This window comes from Labeo rohita, chromosome 12, assembly GCF_022985175.1.
Source record: "Labeo rohita strain BAU-BD-2019 chromosome 12, IGBB_LRoh.1.0, whole genome shotgun sequence".
Lineage (NCBI taxonomy): Eukaryota > Metazoa > Chordata > Actinopteri > Cypriniformes > Cyprinidae > Labeo > Labeo rohita.
The window spans coordinates 18,638,456-18,662,779 of NC_066880.1; the positions used below are offsets into that span (position 1 = coordinate 18,638,456).

The 24,324-nt window shown below is 33.4% G+C and overlaps 2 protein-coding genes across 2 annotated transcripts; both read right to left on the bottom strand.

The window, feature by feature from the left end:
* Positions 1–480: 480 nt before the first annotated feature.
* aqp8a.1 (aquaporin 8a, tandem duplicate 1) lies at positions 481–3,525 on the bottom strand. Its single transcript, XM_051123568.1, has 5 exons — positions 3,218–3,525; positions 2,870–2,996; positions 2,506–2,720; positions 1,034–1,168; positions 481–767 (listed from the first exon to the last, which is right to left on the bottom strand). Exons 1-5 carry the CDS (start codon positions 3,478–3,480, stop codon positions 725–727), a joined length of 783 nt encoding a protein of 260 aa, XP_050979525.1. The 5' UTR covers positions 3,481–3,525; the 3' UTR covers positions 481–724.
* A 3,394-nt stretch (positions 3,526–6,919) lies between these two features.
* On the bottom strand, positions 6,920–24,302 carry lcmt1 (leucine carboxyl methyltransferase 1). The gene is made up of 11 exons (XM_051125116.1): positions 23,936–24,302; positions 23,537–23,628; positions 23,325–23,446; positions 22,193–22,269; positions 19,349–19,410; positions 19,156–19,258; positions 12,768–12,888; positions 12,570–12,671; positions 7,751–7,842; positions 7,532–7,629; positions 6,920–7,431 (listed from the first exon to the last, which is right to left on the bottom strand). The coding sequence occupies exons 1-11, from the start codon at positions 24,019–24,021 to the stop codon at positions 7,409–7,411; spliced, it is 978 nt and encodes a 325-aa protein (XP_050981073.1). The 5' UTR covers positions 24,022–24,302; the 3' UTR covers positions 6,920–7,408.
* Between the last annotated feature and the right edge of the window lie 22 nt (positions 24,303–24,324).

The following is a 24,324-nucleotide window of genomic DNA, read 5'->3' on the forward strand; positions in this document are numbered from 1 at the left end:
ACCTAAAAATCTTTACTCAGGAGAGGGGTCACAAGTTGATTTTATAAAGAAAAAATAATAATATTAATATTAGTGCAAAAACTAAAAATCATTACTCAGAAGAGAGATCATGAGTTGATTTATAAATAAAAACAAATTATATTAATATTAGTGCAAAACCTAAAAGTCATTACTCAGAAGAGAGATCATGAGTTGATTTATAAATAAAAAATAATATTAATATTAGTGCAAACCTAAAAGTCTTTACTCAGATGCAAAACCTAAAAACCTTTACTTAGAAGAGAGATCATGAGCTGATTTATAAATAATTAAAAAATATATATATATTTATATTATTATTCAAATAACTATATTATTTAGGCAGTCTAGAAATGGAGTTCTTAAAAAAGTAATAAAATATATTAAAAATATATAAATATTTATATATATTTTTGTTTGGGGTGCTGCATTTTTGTGAAGTGAAGAAATACATGCAAGCAATTTGTAACAAAAGACTTTGTTTATTACTAGAAAACATTAGAATACATAATGGCAGGCTATAATAACTACAACAACACTTGGCTATACACTTGGCAAAGAGGCAATGAAGCATCAGAATACAGAAAATTTTAGAATACTACACTATTATTAGAATATAAATGTTTGACAATATCATACAATGCTTTACAAGTTATTTTGAATTTAAAAAGCTTGCAACATGAGATCCTCTGCGGTTCCCTCTCCATCATTTGAAAATCACACGAACCTTCTTGTCTCCCACTACCAACCTAGAACAAATAATGCAACTGATCAGACACTTATACATACTCAGATACTCACATATTACAAAACACAAAAAATGAATAAACTTTTAATTCGGATTTCAATCTGATAAGCCTCAAAGTCAATTATAATATAATATAATATATATAATATAATATAATATAATATAATATAATATAATATAATATATACTTTATATAACTGATACACTAAATGACTTAACACTCTTGCATCATTCATTGTGCAAAGTAAAAGTGAACAGCAGGTATACCTCACAAGGCTGACAGTTACAAGAGCACCAGTCAAAGGTCCCACCCAGTAAATCCAGTGGTGCGTCCAGTGACCGAACACTATTGCTGGTCCAAAGGCCCGTGCTGGATTCATACATGCTCCTGATATTCCACCCCTGTTGAACACAGAAGACCAAATCAGTGAAATCACTAAAAAAGGAGAGGTTAGAAGACTGGCTTTAAAAAGTGACCTAAATACAGCACAATAGCACATTTTATTGTTAGGATTCATTATTTCCTATTGCCATTATTGTTGCAAGGCTGTTTAATGGCCTTGTTTATTGTAACATATCCTGAGATGCTGAGTTTATTTAGTCGCCATGTTCATTAAACACACCTCTGTCTCCACATTCAAACAATTGTGTAGAAACTAGTGAGAAAATGAGTTTAGATTGTGACAGGCCATCAGTATCTGCTTATAAAATCGTATGAAACATATGATGAGTTAGAGACAGGGTTGCCAGGTTTTCACAAAACCCGCACAATTGCTACTCAAAACTAGCCCAGCACTCCCCAATTGCGTTTCGAGGGGGTTCCCTCATTAAAAATCGCACTCAGGGGGATAAAATACATGTTTTTTTGTTGGAATTCCCCTGGTAAAACCCACAGCAACAGTGTAAAAGTAGCCCAATTCCACGGAAAAAAGACGGACTTGGCAACACCGGTTAGGGGAGAACAGACTGAGTTAAAATACAATCAAAATTACTTTTATATGTGACCACCACCCTAAATCTGTCAAAGGATTTAAAAACCAAAAAAGTAAAAAGAGCCAAGTAAAATCTATATACAATAGTCAACATTTGAACTGGATCAAAACCTTTCATCAAAGTTGCCCTAAAACCAAAACCATACCCGTTCTTGTCCTAGGACAACTTTGATTAACTTTTTTGATCCACTTATATCTCACTATCACAATTACAGATTTCTCTTTTAATATTTCTGTTGTTTTATTAGTTTTAGAATATGTGTAATTATAGTGTAATTATAAATGACAGAAATTAAATATGTTTATAAGCATTATAAACATAAAAAAATATGTTTAGAGTTGTTAAACGGTATTTTTTCTATATTTTTTTCTTACTTTATTAGCTGTTTTGAATAAGAAGTGACTTATATGAAATTTGCATAAACATTTTGAATGAAAATGCACAAAATTTTAAAACATCCATGTTTCCTTATGACAGTTGTTACAGTAATGAACTTTTTTCATTTGTAGCAGATATATAGTAATAGTTGGAGAAATAAAATAAAATAAAATAAAATAAAATGATGTTGAACAGATGTTTCCAATTATTCCTATATTTAATATTTTTAAGACTTACCACAAATGCTTTTTATGGCTGCAAAACAGAAGACTAATTTTTTCTTATTTCAAATATACCACAGCATAGCATTCTGTACAATAGGCTATATTATATATTTGTGTAGTTTGTGTGAGAAATTAGTTTCGTACCCAGCCAAAATATTTGCAGTCACAGTGAGTCCAATACAGAAAGGAGCCAGCTGACTGCGTGTCCTTCCGTTCACGGCACCCATGCTGACAACCATAGTCAAGAAGAGCGTCATAATCATCTCTGCCACAGTTGCAGAGCCGATGCCAGAAGTGGACGGAATGGCATTAAACGCTGCTCCGGTTGCATTTCCAAATGCCTCAGGTGTAGTGACAGCCTAAACAAAAAAAATATATATATATATATAAAACTGTCGAATAATGAAAAGGGAAAGTTTTATCTGCAGTCCTGTATGTGTTAATGATTGTATGAGTCAGTGATAATTTTATAGTTGCAGATATTAATAAAGAAGCTTGGCACACATACTTTGGCAAGGCTGGCAGCGATCACTCCACCTAACATTTGTGAGATCACGTATGGTACCAAGAGTATGAGCTCCATTCCTCCAATGAGGTAAACGCACACAGACACAGCTGGATTGAAGTGACCACCACTGGAAAACAAGAAGAGATGGTGAAATCAAATGGAAGCAGTTTTGCTTCCAAAATGTCATGTTCTCCAATAAAACAAGTAATAAATAAAGAACTCAGAGTAAAATAAACACTTTTTAAATGTAAATAAGTAATGCAAAATAATGGTTACATCAATTCAGATGCTTAATATAAATATAATAAACCTAATGTAAGCATTATAACCATAACGTAAGTCAGTTACCTGATTTCTCCAAAAATGGCAATTGCTATACCCAGTGCTAGTCCATGTGCCAGAGCAGGCTGGATGCTCCCGCTGATGCCCACGTTGCCCATGACCGACACACAGCCCACAAACATGAAGAGAAAGGAGCCGAGGAGCTCTGCCAGGCACGGCTGAATGTAGCGTTCGTAGAACGGCAACTTCTTAGGCTGATTCTGATGGGCATCCCCTCCATCACCAGTGGCTACTGTAAAGAGCTCTGACTTGGACTCGGCTGAGGTCATTTTGCCTGTGTGAGACTTCAGGTGATCTGAGCTCACATGCTGTGGCTTCGTACTGATAAAGGTGGACAGAGGATTGGGTGGAGTGGTGGTAAGGCGGGCCGACAGCCTCCCCCGTCATCACTCTCGGCGGCTTGGGAAAAAAACTTTACAATTACAGCAGTGTTGAGCATTGTTTGGGGGGTGACGGCTTCAGGATACAGCTTATCATCCACCAGCCTGATATTACACAACTGAGGACAATAAAAACGTGCAGAACGAACTCTAATGACACTCCATGTCTGCTTGGCTGTTTTATGCAACTGAATTGATTTGAGTTAATGCAGTTTTGCAGACTTTATAAAATCGAATGGCATATTATAGATCGCTGTGTATTTCAGCATGGCCTGCAGGAGATTTTCCCATGCAGGCGTCTGCATTTATCATAGTACTCTCATGCATTAAATGCGGGGTTCCTGTGGCGGTAAATAACAGCACAAGGTCGGTTTGGGTTAATGTTTCTCTTCAGGGACTCACTGACAAAAATGAATACAGAGAAAGACTGCAGGATGCCTGGCGTTGATGGCTAAAGAGGAAACATTTCCTTTTTTTGTGTCTTTTAATCGCCTTTTGTTTTCTAAAACAACTTCCTGGTGATTATTTGTGACGTTCGAAAAAAAACAAAAAAAACATACAAGTTCAAAAGTTTAAGGTTGTTAGATTTTTTTCATGTTTTTAAAAAGGAAGTCGCTTATGGTCACCAAAGCTGCATTTATATGATCAAAAATACTGTAAAAACAGTAACAGTGTGAAATGTTATTACATTATTACTTGATTTATTACTATAAAAGTAGCAGCCATTGCTTTAGTGTCACATGATCCTTCAGAAATCATTGTAATATGTTGATTTGGTGCTTAAGAAACATCTCCTATTATTATCAATGTTAAAATAGAAAGGCATGTATTTACAACAGAAATCTTTTATAACATTATAAATGTCTTTACTGTCATTTTTGACCAATGTAATAAATCTTTGTTGAATAAAAGTATTAATTTCCTTTAAAAAACTGTTGTATGAAACTTATGAGCTATTAAAGTAAAATAATGATTTTGTTTTAAATATATATATATATATATATATATATATATATATAAACAGCCCCAAACTGTTATTGGTTCTATACAACTGAAAGGAAATACTGTGGTATGACACAAACTTATGACTTGTGAGTTATTAAGGTATTAAAGTAAAATAGTTTTTTAAATAATTATAATTTAAATATTTTATTAAATCAGTTTTTATAATTAATATAATATAATTTGTTTTTAATTCTATACCTGTAAGTATCAACCAACTTAAAACTGCATTTTAATCATAAGAAATTGAATTGAGGGCTGCTTATGACAAATTAATGTGTTTTGACAAGGCCATTTCTCTTCCTTGAACTTCGATTATGTAATTTTACACAATGTTGATTGTGTGAAATGGTTTTAAATCAAAGGTATTTTTAAGTGCAACAATAAATCATGCACTTAACCATCATTTTATACTTTTAATTGTCTTTATTCATCACCACCATTCAGGAATATTCAGTGCTTTTACAAAAACTCCATCAATATTCATATAGCTAACAAAACATTCATAAAACATTTGATTTGTATTTTTGTGATCTTATAAATGTTTCACGACTGTTTAATAACAGCTATGCTATACATTTGTAAAACATGCCTGAATTAATATGCTGATTTGGTGTTTAAGAAACATTTTCTATTAATATAAATGTTGGATTCTTTGATTAAAGTTCAATAGAAAAGCATGTATTTAAAATATATATATTTTTTACATTATAAATGTCTTTACTGTCACTTTTTATCATTGTAATGCATTTAAAAGTATTAATTTCCTTTTAAAAAATGTCACTTTTTATCATTGTAATGCATTTTGTTGAATAAAAGTATTAATTTCCTTTTAAAAAAACTGTAAAAAATGTTAATACATGTGTGTGTATATATATATACCGTTCAAAAGTTTGGGGTCAGTAAGACTTGTAATAGTCTTTAAAGAAGTCTCTTATGCTCATCAAGGCTGCATTTATTTGATTAAAAATATAGAAAAAAAAACAGTAATATTGCAAAATGTTTTTACAATATAAAATAATGTTTTTTATTTTAACATACTTTAAAATAGAATTTATTCCTGTGATGAAAAGCTGAATTTTTATCAGCTGTTACTTCAGTCTTAAGTGTCACATGATCCTTCAGAAATCATTCTAATATGCGGATTTATTATTAGAATGATCAATGTTGGATAATATCAACAGTTGTGCTGCCAAATATTTTTTGGAACCTGTGATTTTTTTTTTCAGGATTCTTTCATGAATAACAAGTTTAAAAAGTACAGTGTTTATTCAAAATATAAATATTTTATAACAATGTAAATTATTTATTATTAACTTTTAATAAACTTTTAATTATTAACTTAATACATCCTTGGTGAATAAAATTATTAATTTCTTAAAAAAAAAAAAAAAAAAAAAAAAAAAAAAAGAAACAATAAAAATGTACTGACCCCAAACTTTTGAACGGTAGTGTGTATATATATATATATATATATATATATGTAACATTATAAATGTCTTAACTGTCACTTTTTATCATTGTAATGCATTTTTGCTGAATAAAAGTATTAATTTCCTTTAAAAAAAAACTGTTAAAAGTGGTAATATATGTATATATGTATATGTGTGTACACACACACATTCTTGATGAGGATTCTTTGATTAAAGTTCAATAGAAAAGCATGTATTTAAAATAGAAATCTTTTATAACATTATAAATGTCTTTACTGTCACTTTTTATCAAAGTAATGCATCTTTGTTGAATAAAAGTATTCATTTACTTTAAAAAACTGTTGAATGGTAATACATACACACACACACACACTTATTAAAAAAAAAATAACACACACACACACACACACGTTTAAAAAAATGTTTTCTGTACTATTTTTTTTCTAATTCTGTAAGTATCAACCAACTTAAAACTGCATTTTAATCATAAGAAATTGAATTGAGGGCTGCTTATGACAAATGTATGTGTTTTGACAAGGCCATTCCTCTTCCTTGAAGTTTGATTATGTAATTTTACACAATGCTGATTGTGTGAAATGGTTTTAAGTCGAAGGTATTTTTAAGTGCAACAATAAATCATGCACTTAACCATCATTTTATACTTTTAATTTATACTTTTATACTTTATTCATCATCCCTGTTCAAGAACACTGAGTGGTTTTGCAAAAACCCATCAATATTCATATAGCTTACAAGGTAACACTTTACAATAAGGTTCATTAGTTAACATTAGTTAACTACATTAGTTAACATGAACTAAGAATGAACAATACTTCTACAGCATTTATTAATCTTAAAGTTAATTTCAACATTTACTAATGCATTATTAAAATGTTTATATTAGTTAATGCACTGTGAATGACAATGAATGACTGTATTTTTATTACTAACCTTAACGAAAATGAATATATACTGTTGTAAATGTGCTGCACATTGTTCATGTTAGGTAATATATTAACTAACATTAACTAATGGAACTGTATTGTAAAGTGTTAGCACTAACAAAATAGCTCATTCATATAAAGATTTAATTTTATTATTAATGTTTCACGATTGTTTAATAACAGCTATGTTATACATAGTAAAACATGCCTGAATTAATATGGCACTTTAGTGAGACACGTCAGCCACATCGGAGACAGAAGGAGACAAGTAAAACAGAAGAAAAGACGCTGATGCCAGTAGTCTCCATTTTATTGTGTTCAAAAATGGAAATAAAGATATAAATGACTTCCCCTTCCTGTCTTCTGAAAAGCGCCAAGAAGAGCGTCTTGGTGATGTCGTTTCAAATGAAACTTTTACGACCGAGTCCCCATTGACGTTTAAAACCCAATTTGCGAGAGGCCTGAAAAGAGAAGTCCGTTGTTAGTTACACGTGACGTCAAACAATCGAAAGTCAAACGAAATGCCATAATGACGTTAATTGCGTAAAATGGACGTCTCACCTAAATTGAGCTTATCTTTTACGGCCCAGCAGATGCAGTAGTGTTGTAGAAGCTGTTGGAGAAGTTCCTTTTCATCTAAAAACTCTAGACGCTCAATTCTGCGATTGTAAAACAAAGAACGTCACTGTAGAGATTCCAATCTCAAACTTTCCTGGCACAGTTTGTATAGTTATAAATATACACTTGATTACAACTGTACTTGAGCGTTGGCTTGTGTACCTTGCTACATCCTCCTGAGGAAGCATGCTGTAGACCGTCATCATGTCCAGCGCGTTTACACTTTCCCAGCCTGCCAACAAAAAGCGTTCCTTCTGTGATACAAAAAAAAAAAAAAAAAAAACCCATTAAGGTAATGACCATCAACTAAAACTACAATCATTTAAAACATTTGATTTTAGTTACTTGAAACATGTTAACTGAAATAAAATGTAGTAACAATACTTTTAATTACTGTTCAGATTAACTTAAAGTATAACTGAAACTTAAATAAAAATGAATTAAAATTATATAGAAATATAAAAAAAAATGACAAAAACAACAAAATACTAAAACTAAAAAAGAAAACATTAAAACAAGATTTAATTACAAGAGATATAATAATACACTATCATAAACAGGCGTCTAAAGAAGGTCAACATAGTGGTACAAATGACTAAAACTTATATTATACTATAAAACTTTTATTAAAAATGATAATGAACAGAAAATATTAAAATAACTAATTAAAAATATAAATGGTAACACTTTACAATAAGGTGTCATTTGTTAACATTAGTTAATGTATTAACTAACATGAATCAACAATGAATAATACTTCTATTAGACTATTTATTAATCTGTTAATAAAAATTCAGTTGTTCAAGCCATGTTGAACAGATATTCTGAGGCGTCTACAGACGTTCACCATGGTGATACAAATGACTAAAATCAGAACTTAATCAAAATATGAATACATATTAATGAAACTAAAATAACATACTATCATCAAAAACACCATATTTTCAATCTGAATGCAAATTTCAAGCCACGTTGACCAGATTTTCTAGGGTGTCTACAAAAGGTCATCATGGTGGTACAAAATTATTAAATCTTTAAAATTAAAATAAAAAAAATATCTCTCTCTCTCTCTATATATATATATTTGAATAAGGTATGATTCACAATACATTAAAGGTTTACACCACTTCCAAAATAAACATTTTCTGATAATGTACTCACCACCCTTTCATCCAAGATGTACGTGTCTTTTTTCAGTCGCAAAGAAATGACGTTTTTCAGGAAAACATTCCAGGATTTTTCTCCATGTAGTGGACTTCAAAGGTGCTCAATGGATTGAAGGTTAAAAATGCAGTTTCAAAGGGCTCTACAAAATCCCAGCCAAGAAATAAGGGTCTTATCTAGAGAAAAGATTGGTTACTTTCTTAAAAAAAAAAAAAAAAAAAAAAAAACAATATACTTTTTAACCTCAAATGCGCATCTTGTCTAGCTCCGCGATGCGCATGGGTACTCTGCGCTCCGGATCAAAACAGTTAAGGTATGTTGAAAAACTGCCACCTCATTTTCCCTCCAACTTCAAAATCGTCCTACATCACTGCAGAAGTACCGACACAGTGTTTACAAAGTGAACATGCAAAGAAGTTCAAACACCCTTTACAAAAACAGCAATGTAGGACGATTTTGAAGTTGGAGGAGAAAAAAAGGTGGGAGTTTTTCGACATACCCTAACTGTCTTGAACCGGAATTCACAGGGTATGCATGCTCATCACAGAGCTAGACAAGACAAGCATTTGTGGTTAAAAAATGTAAAAAAAAAAAAAAAAAAAAAAAAAAAAAAACAGTTAGATAAGACCCTTATTCCTTGGCTGGGAGTGTGTAGAGCCCTTTGAAGCTGCACTGAAACTGCATTTTTTTTAACCTTCAATCCAATGAGCACCATTAAAGTCCACTATATGGAGAAAAATCCTGGAATGTTTTCCTCAGAAAACTACATTTCTGTGCGCCTGAAGAAAGAAAGACATGAACATCCTGGATGACAAAGAGGTGAGTTACCAGGAAGTGAAGTAATCCTTTAATGAAACTGAAATCACATGCTATCATCAAAAACACTACTGTATTTTCAATCTGAACGCAAATTTCAAGCCACGTTGACCAGATATTCTGAGGCGTCTACAGAAGTTCACCATGGTGATGCAAATTACTAAAATCAAAACTTAATCAAAATGTGAATACATTTATATTAGTATATTAATGAAATTAAAATAACATACTATCATCAAAAACACCATATTTTCAATCTGAATGCAAATTTCAAGCCACGTTGACCAGATTTTCTAGGGAGTCTACAGAAGGTCATCATGGTGGAACAAAATTATTAAATCTTTAAAATTAAAATAAAAACAAAACAAAAAAAAAAATATTAGAATAAGGTATGATTCACAATACATTAAAGGTTTACACCACTTCCAAAATAAACATTTTCTGATACTGTACTCACCCCCTTGTCATCCAAGATGTTTATGTCTTTCTTTTTTCAGTCCCAAAGAAATGACGTTTTTTGAGGAAAACATTCCAGGATTTTTCTCCATATAGTGGACTTCAAAGGTGCTCAATGGATTGAAGGTTAAAAATGCAGTTTCAAAGGGCTCTACAAGATCCCAGCTGAAAAATAAGGGTCTTATCTAGTGAAAAGATCGGTTATTTTCTAAAAAAAAAATAAAAAAAATAACAATTTATATACTTTTTAACCCCAAATGCGCATCTTGTCTAGCTCTGTGATGCGCATGTGTACTCTGTGTACTCCGGTTCAAGACAGTTAGGGTATGACGAAAAAGTCCCACCTCATTTTTTCCTCCAACTTCAAAATCGTCCTACATCGCTGCAGAAGTACCGACCCAGTGAACATGCAAAGGAGTTCAAACACACAAAAACAGCAATGTAGGATGATTTTGAAGTTGGAGGAGAAAATGAGGTGGGAGTTTTTCGACATACCCTAACTGTCTTGAACCGGAATACACAGAGTACACGTGCATCACAGAGCTAGACAAGACAAGCATTTGTGGTTAAAAAATGTAAAAAAAAAAAAAAAAAAAAAAAAAAAAAAAAAACAGTTAGATAAGACCCTTATTCCTTGGCTGGGAGTGTGTAGAGCCCTTTGAAGCTCCACTTGAAACTGTATTTTTTAACCTTCAATCCAATGAGCACCATTAAAGTCCACTATATGGAGAAAAATCCTGGAATGTTTTCCTCAGAAAACTACATTTCTGTGTGCCTGAAGAAAGAAAGACATGAACATCCTGGATGACAAAGAGGTGAGTTACCAGGAAGTGAAGTAATCCTTTAATGAAACTGAAATCACATGCTATCATCAAAAACACTACTGTATTTTCAATCTGAACGCAAATTTCAAGCCACGTTGACCAGATATTCTGAGGCGTCTACAGAAGTTCACCATGGTGATGCAAATTACTAAAATCAAAACTTAATCAAAATGTGAATACATTTATATTAGTATATTAATGAAATTAAAATAACATACTATCATCAAAAACACCATATTTTCAATCTGAATGCAAATTTCAAGCCACGTTGACCAGATTTTCTAGGGAGTCTACAGAAGGTCATCATGGTGGAACAAAATTATTAAATCTTTAAAATTAAAATAAAAACAAAACAAAAAAAAAAATATTAGAATAAGGTATGATTCACAATACATTAAAGGTTTACACCACTTCCAAAATAAACATTTTCTGATACTGTACTCACCCCCTTGTCATCCAAGATGTTTATGTCTTTCTTTTTTCAGTCCCAAAGAAATGACGTTTTTTGAGGAAAACATTCCAGGATTTTTCTCCATATAGTGGACTTCAAAGGTGCTCAATGGATTGAAGGTTAAAAATGCAGTTTCAAAGGGCTCTACAAGATCCCAGCTGAATAATAAGGGTCTTATCTAGCGAAAAGATCGGTTATTTTCTAAAAAAAAAAAAAAAAAAATAACAATTTATATACTTTTTAACCCCAAATGCTTGTCTTGTCTAGCTCTGTGATGCACGTGTACTCTGTGTACTCCGGTTCAAGACAGTTAGGGTATGTCGAAAAAGTCCCACCTCATTTTTTCCTCCAACTTCAAAATCGTCCTACATCGCTGCAGAAGTACCGACCCAGTGAACATGCAAAGGAGTTCAAACACACAAAAACAGCAATGTAGGATGATTTTGAAGTTGGAGGAAAAAATGAGGTGGGAGTTTTTCGACATACCCTAACTGTCTTGAACCGGAATTCACAGAGTACACGTGCATCACAGAGCTAGACAAGACAAGCATTTGTGGTTAAAAAATGTAAAAAAAAAAAAAAAAAAAAAAAAAAAAAAAAAACAGTTAGATAAGACCCTTGTTCCTTGGCTGGGAGTGTGTAGAGCCCTTTGAAGCTCCACTTGAAACTGTATTTTTTAACCTTCAATCCAATGAGCACCATTAAAGTCCACTATATGGAGAAAAATCCTGGAATGTTTTCCTCAGAAAACTACATTTCTGTGTGCCTGAAGAAAGAAAGACATGAACATCCTGGATGACAAAGAGGTGAGTTATCAGGAAGTGGAGTAATCCTTTAATGAAACTGAAATAACATGCTATCATCAAAAACACTACTGTATTTTTAATCTGAACGCAAATTTAAACCCACGTTGACCAGATATTCTGATGCGTCTATAGGAGGTCACCAAGGTGGTGTTAACCTTGAGAGGCTTGCGCTGATACTGCTTGTGAGACTTAAGCGTTGGCGTAGGTCGCAGTAAACAATGACTTGCGCTTAACTGCTCTGTTTTCCTGAATCTTGATCACCCATTGTATGTTGAGCAGGAAAACAACTTGAATTCCAAGTACAACCCAGTCTAATGTTTTGATTGTACATAGAAAGACAGTGTCTTACTGTATGGGGTACAACAATTAACAATTATACAGTATGACAGCTGTACAATATCACTAAAGTACATTATAAATAAAGAGTCAGAAATTTGCTAGTCCTAAGAATAAAAGTGTCATACTTGAGAGTCCAGAGATTGACACACATTCACCCCGGCCAGATTGCACTGCCGTCTCTGCAGATTCTCAATCATGATCTGCCCGAAGCGATCATTCATGTTCACCTGAAAAGATCTGGACGGTTAGAAGTGCAGACAGGAAGAGCTCACGACAAATTTACATGACTGTAATAATGAAGCGGTTTAACTTAATGAACTCACCTGTTCGTAGTTAATGAACATGGCCGTGGGGAAGGTGTCTGCAACCCAGTGTACCAGTTTGGACGACTGCTCAGGGGTCATGTACACAAGCACACACTCGGAAAGGAATAGAGTAGGCAACCTGGGTGGAAAGAAGCAGGAATACACAGATAAAGGAATGTTAAGCAGCTCATATCAATGGTGGGGAAGTGTTTCTTTACAACACCCATCCTATGATTACACTTCCTCTAGACAGAGGCTAAATTTAACTTTGAATTATGGGTAACATTTTTTAATTTCAATAACAACAGCATAAAAGCCTTAGTCACCATGAGCTAGCAATGAACAGCAGTACGTTTTATAGCATTTATTAAACTAGGTTAATATTACATATAATGAATGAATAATAGTATATTTTTAAATTAACAATTAACAATACCTACACCACCAAAGTTTGGAGTCAGTACTTTTTTTTTTTTTTTACAGACATTTATAATATTAAGTTTCAACTGCACAGTTTGTTGAACTTCCTATTCATCAAATTACTGTCACAAAAAGTATCAGTTTCTATGAAAATATTGAACAGCACAGCTGTTTTTATCATTAACCCTTTAACTGTTACCGTCCCCTCTGTGGGATGCCTAAATTTACTTCACTATATTACAAATAAATCCTAATCATGACAAAATATCTAAGACTCCTAAATAGATATTTCACCATATTTTTGTGTTACAAATTATGTAGGAAAAGTAATAGTTTAATATATGTCAGGAGTGCAACTTAAAAAAAAATCTACATAATAACATGAGTTCTGACCTTTGTCACAAAAGACTTTCTTTGTCATCATGTTTTAGAAATCATAAGAAATTATATATCAGTTCAAAACTTAAAATTTCAAAGGCATGAAAGGCATTTTGAAATCAGACATTGCATTACCACGCAAAATGTACATTAAAATCATATTACAAAATGTTTTCATTCACGAATTATAAAAATTTAAGTCTTGATAGTGCATTTTTATGTCTGTGTTAAGAAATGACACAGTTACAGTGACAGTTAAAGGGTTAATCATGAGAATTGTTTCTTGAGCACAAAATCAGCATATTACAATGATTTTTGAAAGATCATGTAGCCTTTAAGACTAGAGTAGCAACTGCTGAAAATTCCGCTTGACGTCACAGGAACAAATTAAATTTTAAAATGTATAAAAACCATTATTTTAAATTGCAATAACATTTCATAATATTATGGCTTTTACTGTATGTTTTATCAAATAAATGCAATCTTGGTAAGCGAAAACAGAAAAATCTTACAGACCACAAACTCTTAAACGCTACTGTATATTAATTAATACTGAAAATGTTTCATTTTTAGTTTATTATACCTAATGCATTAGCTAAAATTAGCTAAAAATCTTGTTACCACATCATGTTTCCTGTATTAAAAAGTAAAAATGTTATTTTTGACCTAGTGAGAACATCACAATTGTTTAGCTCATGCATTAAAGCAAAACAAGAACGTTGTTCCTGAAAACAAAAGATTATAGTAATATCTGAAAGTACATTGCAGGAAATCACGTTTTTGGACGTGGTTTGCGTGCTATGACAATAGATTTTCCAGACTTTTTTTTTTTTACTCAGCATATGAGACACTGATGGGATTTGCAGACAAGCTGGCAAACATCAAGACGCCATGTTAGGGTGGACTGATCAGGAAGTTGCCAAAAAGGCAAAACAAACAAAAAAAAAATCTCAAGGTGAGAGACCTTGGAAATGATGGCATTGATGTCATACACCTTCTAGAACGGTAGCTTCCATCGGGTCTCGTCAGTTCACATCAAAGAAAACGTGTACTTATTGACGCATCTGAGGAAACTTTAAATGCTCCCGAGTGTACTATTGTCGTCAGGGGCATCAGCAGAGATGCACGAAAACAAAACAACAGATGTGTGCAACTCCTATTGGGATGCCAAACAGGATGGATCAACCCTGTCTAGGATGAACATAATTGGTAAGCTAACTTTCTAGTAAATGAACATTCTGTCATTAATTACTCACCCTCATGTTGTTCCAAACCCAAATTTGTTTTCATTTTCAAAACACAAATTAAGATATTTCTGATGAAATCTGAGAGCTTTCTGACCCTGCATAAACAGCAATGCAACTTCCACTTTCAAGGCCCAGAAATGTAGTAAGGACATCTTTACAATAGTCCATGTGACATAAGTGGTTCAACCTTAATTTTATAAAGCTACAAGAATACTTTTTGTGCACAAAGAACACAAGTATAATGACTATATTCAGCAATTTCTTCTCTTTCATGTCAGTCTTCGACCTGCATTCACAAGAGTACCACGATGCATGCATGTGCATTCTTTGCTTATAAACGAAGACTGACACAGAAGAGAAGAAACTGTTGTATAAAGTTGTTATTTTTGTTTTCTTTGACTAAAGAAAACTGATTTCACATGGACTATTTTAATGATGTCCTCACTAGGGGTGCCCCCTAATAGTCGACTAACTGTTAGTTGACGAGAAGATTCCTGGTTGACCAAAATTTTATCAGTCGCTTAGTCGCAGAAAAAAATAAAATAAAAAATCCGCAGGAAGTGGTGAAGTCACACAGTCCGTGATGGACAGATCGTTAACGGCTGGTCTACGTGGTAATACAGGACAGGCAGGACATCCAAACACTCACCTATCATTTATCGACATCAAACATGGCTTATCATCTGAAATATGTAAGTAGTAGCAATTTGTGTTTGTGCGGAGAATGGAAGCTGAATAGTGTGCACTCACTGCATGATGGAGGCACAGGTGTGGTAACTTGCTCTTAAAATACTGTGACATTTTTGGTCATACAGATGAGAGTAATACATCTTTCGAATCTGTAAAGACTCTACGTTTATTTGTGCACACTCACAACAAAACATTGTGCTTTTGTAAAATAAAGAAAGCAAACAGGATGCGCTTTCTGCTGTCTCGGTCTCTGTGAATATGAGTGCGTCAAAATAAAATTAACCAAAGCTGTGTGTATACTTGCCTTACAGACATGAAGAATCTATAGAGAGCGAAATGTCTACTTTTAAATGAACCAATTCAAATGGAAAACAAATATTCTTAGATTATGAAACATGCATACAGGTGCATCCACTACTGTGGAGATGATGAGTCATTGGTGTTGTGTTGAATTCTGACCCCCGCCAGATTACTACCCCCCCCAGTATTGGTACGTTTAGGGCAGGGGTGCACAAACACAGTCCTGCAGGGTTTAGCTCTAACCTCAATTACACACCAACTTAAAAAAAAATGAACCAACTAATCAAGCTCTTTCTAGGCATGCTAGAAACTTTCCAGCAGGTGTGTTGAGGCAAGCTGGAGCTAAACTCTGCAGGACACCAGCCCTCCAGGACCAGGTGGGCACCCCTGGTTTAACAACAATTTACATATAATGTACTCACCCCCTTGTCATCCAAGATGTTCATGTCTTTCTTTCTTCATTTGTAAAGAAATTATGTTTTTTGAGGAAAACATTTCAGGATTTTTCTTCATATAATGGACTGATATGATGCCCCGAGTTTGAACTTCCAAAATGCAGTTTAAATGCAGCTTCAAACTATTCCAAATGCGGTTGTAAACGATCCCAGCCGAGGAAGAAGGATTATTTCTATTATTTATTATTATTTTATTTATTTAGGAAGATAGATTTCTAGCGAAATGATCGGTTATTTTCATTAAAAAATACAATTTAAATACTTTTTTCATCTCAAACACTCTTGTTTTACTCTCCCTGAACTCTGTGTATTCTAGCTCAAGACAGTTAGGGTATGTCAAAAAGTTCTGATCATATTTTCTCCCCTAACTTAAAAAGACTTAAAACTTAATTTAAAAATCATCCTGCAGAAGTACTGACCCAGTCTTTGCAAAGTGAACATGCAAAGAAGATCAAACACCCTTAACAAAAAAGGTAAAACAGCAATATAGCACCATTTTGAAGCTGAGGGAGAAAATACGGTCAGAGTTTTTCGACATACTCTAACTGTCTTGAGCTAGAATACACAGAGTTCAGGGAGAGTACGACAAGATGAGCGTTTGACATTAAAAAGTATATAAATTGTATTATTTTTATGAAAATAACCGATACTTTCGCTAGATAAGACCTTTCTTCTTCAGCTGGGATCGTTTACAACCGTATTTGGGATCGTTAGAAGCCGCTTTTAAAACTGCATTTTGGAAGTTCAAACTCAGGGCACCATAGCAGTCCATTAGATGAATAAAAAAATGCTGAAATGTTTTCCTCAAAAAACAAAACTTCTTTACGACTGAAGAAAGAAAGACATGAACATCTTGGATGACAAGGGGGTGAGTACATTATATGTAAATTGTTGTTAAACCAGGGGTGCCCACCTGGTCCTGAAGGGCTGGTGTCCTGCAGAGTTTAGCTCCAGCTTGCCTCAACACACCTGCTGGAAAGTTTCTAGCATGCCTAGAAAGAGCTTGATTAGTTGGTTCATTTTTTTTTAAGTTGGTGTCTAATTGAGGTTAGAGCTAAACCCTGCAGGACACCGGCCCTGCAGGACTGTGTTTGTGCACCCCTGCCCTAAACGTACCAATACTGGGGGGTAGTAATCTGGCGGGGGTCAGAATTCAACACAACACCAATGACTCATCATCTCCACAGTAGTGGATGCACCTGTATGCATGTTTCATAATCTAAGAATATTTGTTTTCCATTTGAATTGGTTCATTTAAAAGTAGACATTTCGCTCTCTATAGATTCTTCATGTCTGTAAGGCAAGTATACACACAGCTTTGGTTAATTTTATTTTGACGCACTCATATTCACAGAGACCGAGACAGCAGAAAGCGCATCCTGTTTGCTTTCTTTATTTTACAAAAGCACAATGTTTTGTTGTGAGTGTGCACAAATAAACGTAGAGTCTTTACAGATTCGAAAGATGTATTACTTTCATCTGTATGACCAAAAATGTCACAGTATTTTAAGAGCAAGTTACCACACCTGTGCCTCCATCATGCAGTGAGTGCACACTATTCAGCTTCCATTCTCCGCACAAACACAAATTGCTACTACTTACATATTTCAGATGATAAGCCATGTTTGATGTCGATAAATGATAGGTGAGTGTTTGGATGTCCTGCCTGTCCTGTATTACCACGTAGACCAGCCGTTAACGATCTGTCCATCACGGACTGTGTGACTTCACCACTTCCTGCGGATTTTTTATTTTATTTTTTTCTGCGACTAAGCGACTGATAAAATTTTGGTCAACCAGGAATCTTCTCGTCAACTAACAGTTAGTCGACTATTAGGGGGCACCCCTAGTAAGGACATCATTAAAATAGTCCATGTGAAATCAGTTTTCTTTAGTCAAAGAAAACAAAAATAACAACTTTATACAACAGTTTCTTCTCTTCTGTGTCAGTCTTCGTTTATAAGCAAAGAATGCACATGCATGCATCGTGGTACTCTTGTGAATGCACGTCGAAGACTGACATGAAAGAGAAGAAATTGCTGAATATAGTCATTATACTTGTGTTCTTTGTGCACAAAAAGTATTCTTGTAGCTTTATAAAATTAAGGTTGAACCACTTATGTCACATGGACTATTGTAAAGATGTCCTTACTACATTTCTGGGCCTTGAAAGTGGAAGTTGCATTGCTGTTTATGCAGGGTCAGAAAGCTCTCAGATTTCATCAGAAATATCTTAATTTGAAATTTGAACAAAACTTCTTTACGACTGAAGAAAGAAAGACATGAACATCTTGGATGACAAGGGGGTGAGTACATTATCTGTAAATTGTTGTTCTAGAAAGTGGAATTCTCCTTTATAATGAAGGACCACTAGTTGAACAGAAAAATCTTTAGTCAAGAGCAGCCCTAGTCCTTACTACCTTTCTGGGCTTGAAAGTGGCAGTTGCGTTGCTGTCTATGCAGGTTCAGAAAGCTCTCAGATTTCAACAAAAATATCTTAATTTGTGTTCTAAAGATCAACAAAGGTCTTATGGGTTAGGAACAACATGATGGTGAATAATTACTGACAGAATGACCATTTTTGGGTGAACTATCCCTTTAAATCTCAAAATCGTATTGTTCTGATAAACAACATTCCACCAACCATTACTTTTAGTCTTAGCATGATACAACAAATATGTAACTAAGGCATCAAATTAAACATGTGAACCTTTCAGAAAGACAAACCTGTACATCACAATAAAGATAAGAAAGACTCATCCCGATGTTGTAACTGCACTTATAATCTATGTAACCACATAATCTACTTTGATAACTGTGTTGACAAATCATCACAAAAATGCAGCGCAATAAAAAACTAAAAAAATGTTGAATTTATAGTTAACTCAGCCAAGGTTGTGACGTTAAAGTACATACTCTGGATTAATCTGGAACTTTTTCAGTTTCTCCTCTAAAGCTGGAAGATCTCTTAGATCAGCACCGATAATACAATATCTATCCGAGTCCAGGCTGTGACCATCTGTCAAAGAGACACAAAGTTGAACAAGTGAAAGGTTACAGTGAAGAAGATCACAACACGCCCTGTAAAGTCATAAATTAATTTCAATACCCAGAAGGAGTGAATCAGTGGAGTGGGTCTCAATTAAAGGTTTGGATAGTGGAGGTTTCGTCCTGTAATACAGATAGATAGATAGATAAATAGATAGACAGACACACAGATAGATAGATAGATAGATAGATAGATAGATAGATAGATAAATAAATAGATAGATAGATAGTAGGGATGTCACAATACTCAATATAATATCGAACCATTCGGTACGACATCCACGGTTCAATACGTGCTTGTGAATTGCGGATTTTCGGTTTTGCATTTAAATAACTTACTTGTTTTATTTCTCTCGGAATTTGCTGTATGTGCGCCCACAATTTCACGTGCTGAAATGAGGAAACGCTTCCCCGCTTACATATGAAAAAGCAACACACGTAGAGCATCTTCCATGACATGCAATGATGAGCCTTTCTAAACCTGTTGTCCAACAAGAGTTATAAAAACAAAAGTTATAAAAAACATTATAACTTGTTTTTAATTCACAACATTAGTCGAGTGTTTGAAATAACTTACTTATGTGATCTGATGTGGATTCTTATCACAGAATGAGGCAGATGATAAATTCTATACTCATATTCAATGTATGTCGATTAGCAATGGCTTTTGAAAATACACAAGATGGCTTGAAGAACACAGATAAACCATATATTATTGCAGACGACTGTTTATTGCCCCTACAATTCTATTTTGCGTAAAAATCGAAAAAATCTCAGAAGAAAAATTAAGCAGACATATACTAAACCACGCTTTTTCCAGTGTACAGAGGTTTACGGGAGTATTTTGTTAATTTGTTGCAAAAAAAACACACACTGAAGTGGCAAGATGTCAGAACCGAACCGAACCAAAAACCGTGGTTAAAAACCGAGGTACGTATTGAACCGTGGACTAACTGTATTGTTGCATCCCTAATAGATAGACAGATAGATAGATAGTTAGACAGAAAAATAGTAAGTTAATCATTTATTAAATTGTTTTACGGAAACCTTTATTTTTATCTCTTGATCATTATCAGTTATCAGATTTATTTCTTTAAAGGCATTCATGTTTTATTATCACATAAGTTGTAGGAAGTATTCTTGATCATTATCAGTTTTATATCTTCAAAGGCATTTATGTTTTATCATCACAAAACTTGTAGAATGTCAACATGAAAAATACAAGTTTGACCCCTGAACTCCATAAAATCCTTCTGTTATACAGTATAGCGATCTCAAAAATATACACATAATAAATGTACAGTTGAAGTCAAAAGTTTACATACACCTTGCAGAATCTGCAAACTGTAAATTATTTTACCAAAATAAGAGGGATCATACAAAATGCATGCTATCTTTTAAGTACTGCCCTGAATAAAATATTTTACATAAAAGATGTTTACAGCTGTTTTTTGTTGTTGTAGTTGTTCAGTGATAGTTGTTCATGAGTCCCTTGTTTGTCCTTACAGTTAAACTGTCAGAAAAATCCTTCAGGTCCCCCAAATTCTTTGTTTTTTCAGCATTTTTGTGTATTCGAAACCCTTTCCAACAGTGACTGTATGATTTTGAGATCCATCTATTCACACTGAGGACACACTGAGGGACTTCAGTAGGAAACACAATGCATGGGGTGCCATGGGGTGAGTCCCTCAGTGTCCCTCAGTGTGTCCTCAGTGTGAAAAGATACATTTCAAAATCATACAGTCATTGTTGGAAGGGGTTCAAATACAAAAAAAATGCTGAAAAACCAAAGAATTTGTGGGACCTGAAGGATTTTTCAGAAGAACAGCAGACAGTTTAACTGTTCAGGACAAACAATGGACTCATGAACAACTATCACTAAATACAAAACACAGCAGTTGATCATTCAGGTAACAACACAGTACTAAGAATCAAGTGTATGTAAACTTTTGAACGGGGTAATTTTTATTAATTCAACTTCGATTTTCTCTTGTGGACTATATGTAAACACCTTTTATGTGAGATTATTCTTATTCAGATCAGCACTAAAGAAATAACATGCATTTTGTATGATCCCTATTATTTTGTATGAACTTGAAGGGAGCTGATTTTACACAACACAGAGTCAATTGCATAAAAAGGTTGTGGGAAAAGGTCTAGTATCATTTGTTGGCAGATGACACTTTGGTATTCTGTTATCTTATGCACTGAGGGCCAGATTGTATTTCATTACGCAATTCCCTCTGTACACAGCACGTGTATTTCTATTCTATATCATGTACTCTTAAACCAAGGCACTCACACATATACAAAAATCTTCCTTTTTTTTGCATTTCTCCTGAACACGCTGACGCATGTTTCCTAGTTTAGCTTTCTAATAAATCTGCCATTGTACACTATGAATATTGTTGGCTTTCTGACAAATTGCATATGTTCCTCTATTGTACGGCACTTTGAATAAAAAGCATCTACTTAATGTAAATGCCGTCTTCTGTATGTTTCATAGCCACACCTACAGCAACTTCCACTGACTGTGGTTATGTAGCAATTAAAAAATATTCCAATCACCCATGACAAAACATCCACCACACAAGAATAATTCAAATGCATAACAGGTAATAAATAAAAGTATTATTTCAGGTGGGGTACTTTAAAATAAGAGCACCAAACGACTGATAAAATTTCATACAGTACAAAATAGATGACAGATATACAATCCTGCTTTGGAGGATGGATATACTTAAACAGAGGGTCCTAGAAATTAGTCATTTGAGACACTGTCTCCCTCTACAGGAATATGACTAAAAGAACATGCTAAGCATGCAAAATCATTCATGTTAAGGTCAAACAGCAATTTGTTGAAAACAATAACCATAATAATATTATAACAGTAAAAACACCTTACTTGATGTTGTGTATTTTTCTGGCAACAATCATTGGGAAGTCAACTTCAAAGAACTTTTTTGGCATAATGTTTTGATCCTAAGAATAAAGAAAGTACTTAGTAAATATAAGATGCTTTGTTTATTAAGAATATTTTATGGGAGACTGTATAAGTATACATCTTATTCCTTATTAAAAGTTACAGTACCAGTCAAAAGTTTTTTAACAGTAAGATTATTAATGTATTTTTAAAGAATTCACTTCTGCTCACCAAGCCTGCATTTATATGATCCAAAATACAGCAAAAGCAGTAATATTGTGAAATGTTTTTACTATGTAAAATAACTGCTTTATATTTTAATACATTTTAAAATGTAATATATTTCTGTGATCAAAACTAAATTTTCAGCATAATTACTCCAGTCTTCAGTATCACATGATCCTTCAAAAATCATTTTAATATGCTGATTTGCTGTTCAAGAAACATTTATTATTATTATTATTATTATTCTTAATATTTAAAAAAGTTAAGTACATTTTTTCAGGATTCTTTGATAAATAGAAAGATCCAAACATCAGCATTTATCTGAAATAAAAGTCTTTTGTAGCTAAAACACTATACCATACAAAAGCTTGGAGTCAGTATAATTTTTTGGGAAATAAATTATAGAAATGAATACTTTTATTTAGCAAGGATGCTTTAAATTGACCAAAAGTGATTATAAAGACATTTTCAATGTTACAAAAGATTTCCATTTCAGATAAATGCTGTTCTTCTGAACTTTCTATTCATCAAAGAAACCTGATTTTACTCAGCTGTTTTCAGCATAATAATAATAATAATAATAATAATAATAATACATGTTTTTTGAGCAGCAAATCAGAATATTAGAATAATTTCTGAAGGATCATGTGACTGGAGTAATGATGCTTTGAAATCACAGGAATAAATTACATTTTAAAATGTATTCAAATAGAAAACCATTATTTTAAATAGCAAAAATATTTCATTTTTTTACTGTTTTGCTGTACTTTGGATCAAATAAATGCAGGCTTTCTAAGCAGAAGAGACGTGTATATAATTAATATAAATATCATTATTGTCTATTTTTTAAATCTCAAATAGCTAAATGGGAAATTAATTCAAAAACAACCTTTAATCTCCAGAAAGTAGTATCCAGTCCTGCCCCAAGATTCACCACCTGGCAGTCACACTGTGTCTTCTTGAGAAAAGCATCAATAAGAAGATTCATCCCTTGGACACGTCCATAATAACCTACAGCACAATTAAAACAAAAGCGCAATTGATTAAAAGCAGCTGCAAATATTAACCAGCAGGGGGAGATATTTAAACAATATATCTTACCTCTGTTAATCTCAGGTGCTTTACGTTCACCTATTTGCCTCACAAAATACTGGACGTAGAGGTCAGTCCAGTAACCTTTACTGGTAGCAAACCTATAAAACAAAAAAAGCCATAGTTATATGAAATATTAAAATGATTATTATAGGTCAGTAACAAACTACAGCATTGCTCTTGAACATAAAAATATTTTATGATCGTAAATGATTAAATAATTGTACGTATTATACACAGCTATTCATATCATATCATATAATTATGTGCATAACCACGATTTAAGTATATTTCCACGTTTTGGAGATAAACATGATGCTCAATAACATTGCACTGAGAGTAACAGTATTTAGAAACACAAAAATCATGTTGAATCATTTTATTATTTATCACTTTGCACCGTGCTACCTTTTGCATATCGATGCATCGTCGCAAGTTGCTCTGACTGCTTCATCAGCAGTGTCAGAATCTGTAAATGGCTGTTTGGATGCCATGAACGCTTACAGATTTGCAGCAACGCTGTTAAACACTGCGTTACATACACATACTGTGTTCGTATGAACACAAATGCTAAATGTTAGCTAACGTTAAACTGAGCGAGTTTCGAAAAACGTCTAAGATTCAATACTTGATTGCCAAGGCTATCAACAGATTTTTAAAATATTTTTTCCAAGTACATGTATTTAAATCAAGCACAATAATATTCACAGCCGCATAACAGAAGCACAACAGCACCAGCGTTCCGTTTGACAATCACATGTTTACATCTACTTCCGCTTACGGAGCTTTCCCATAAT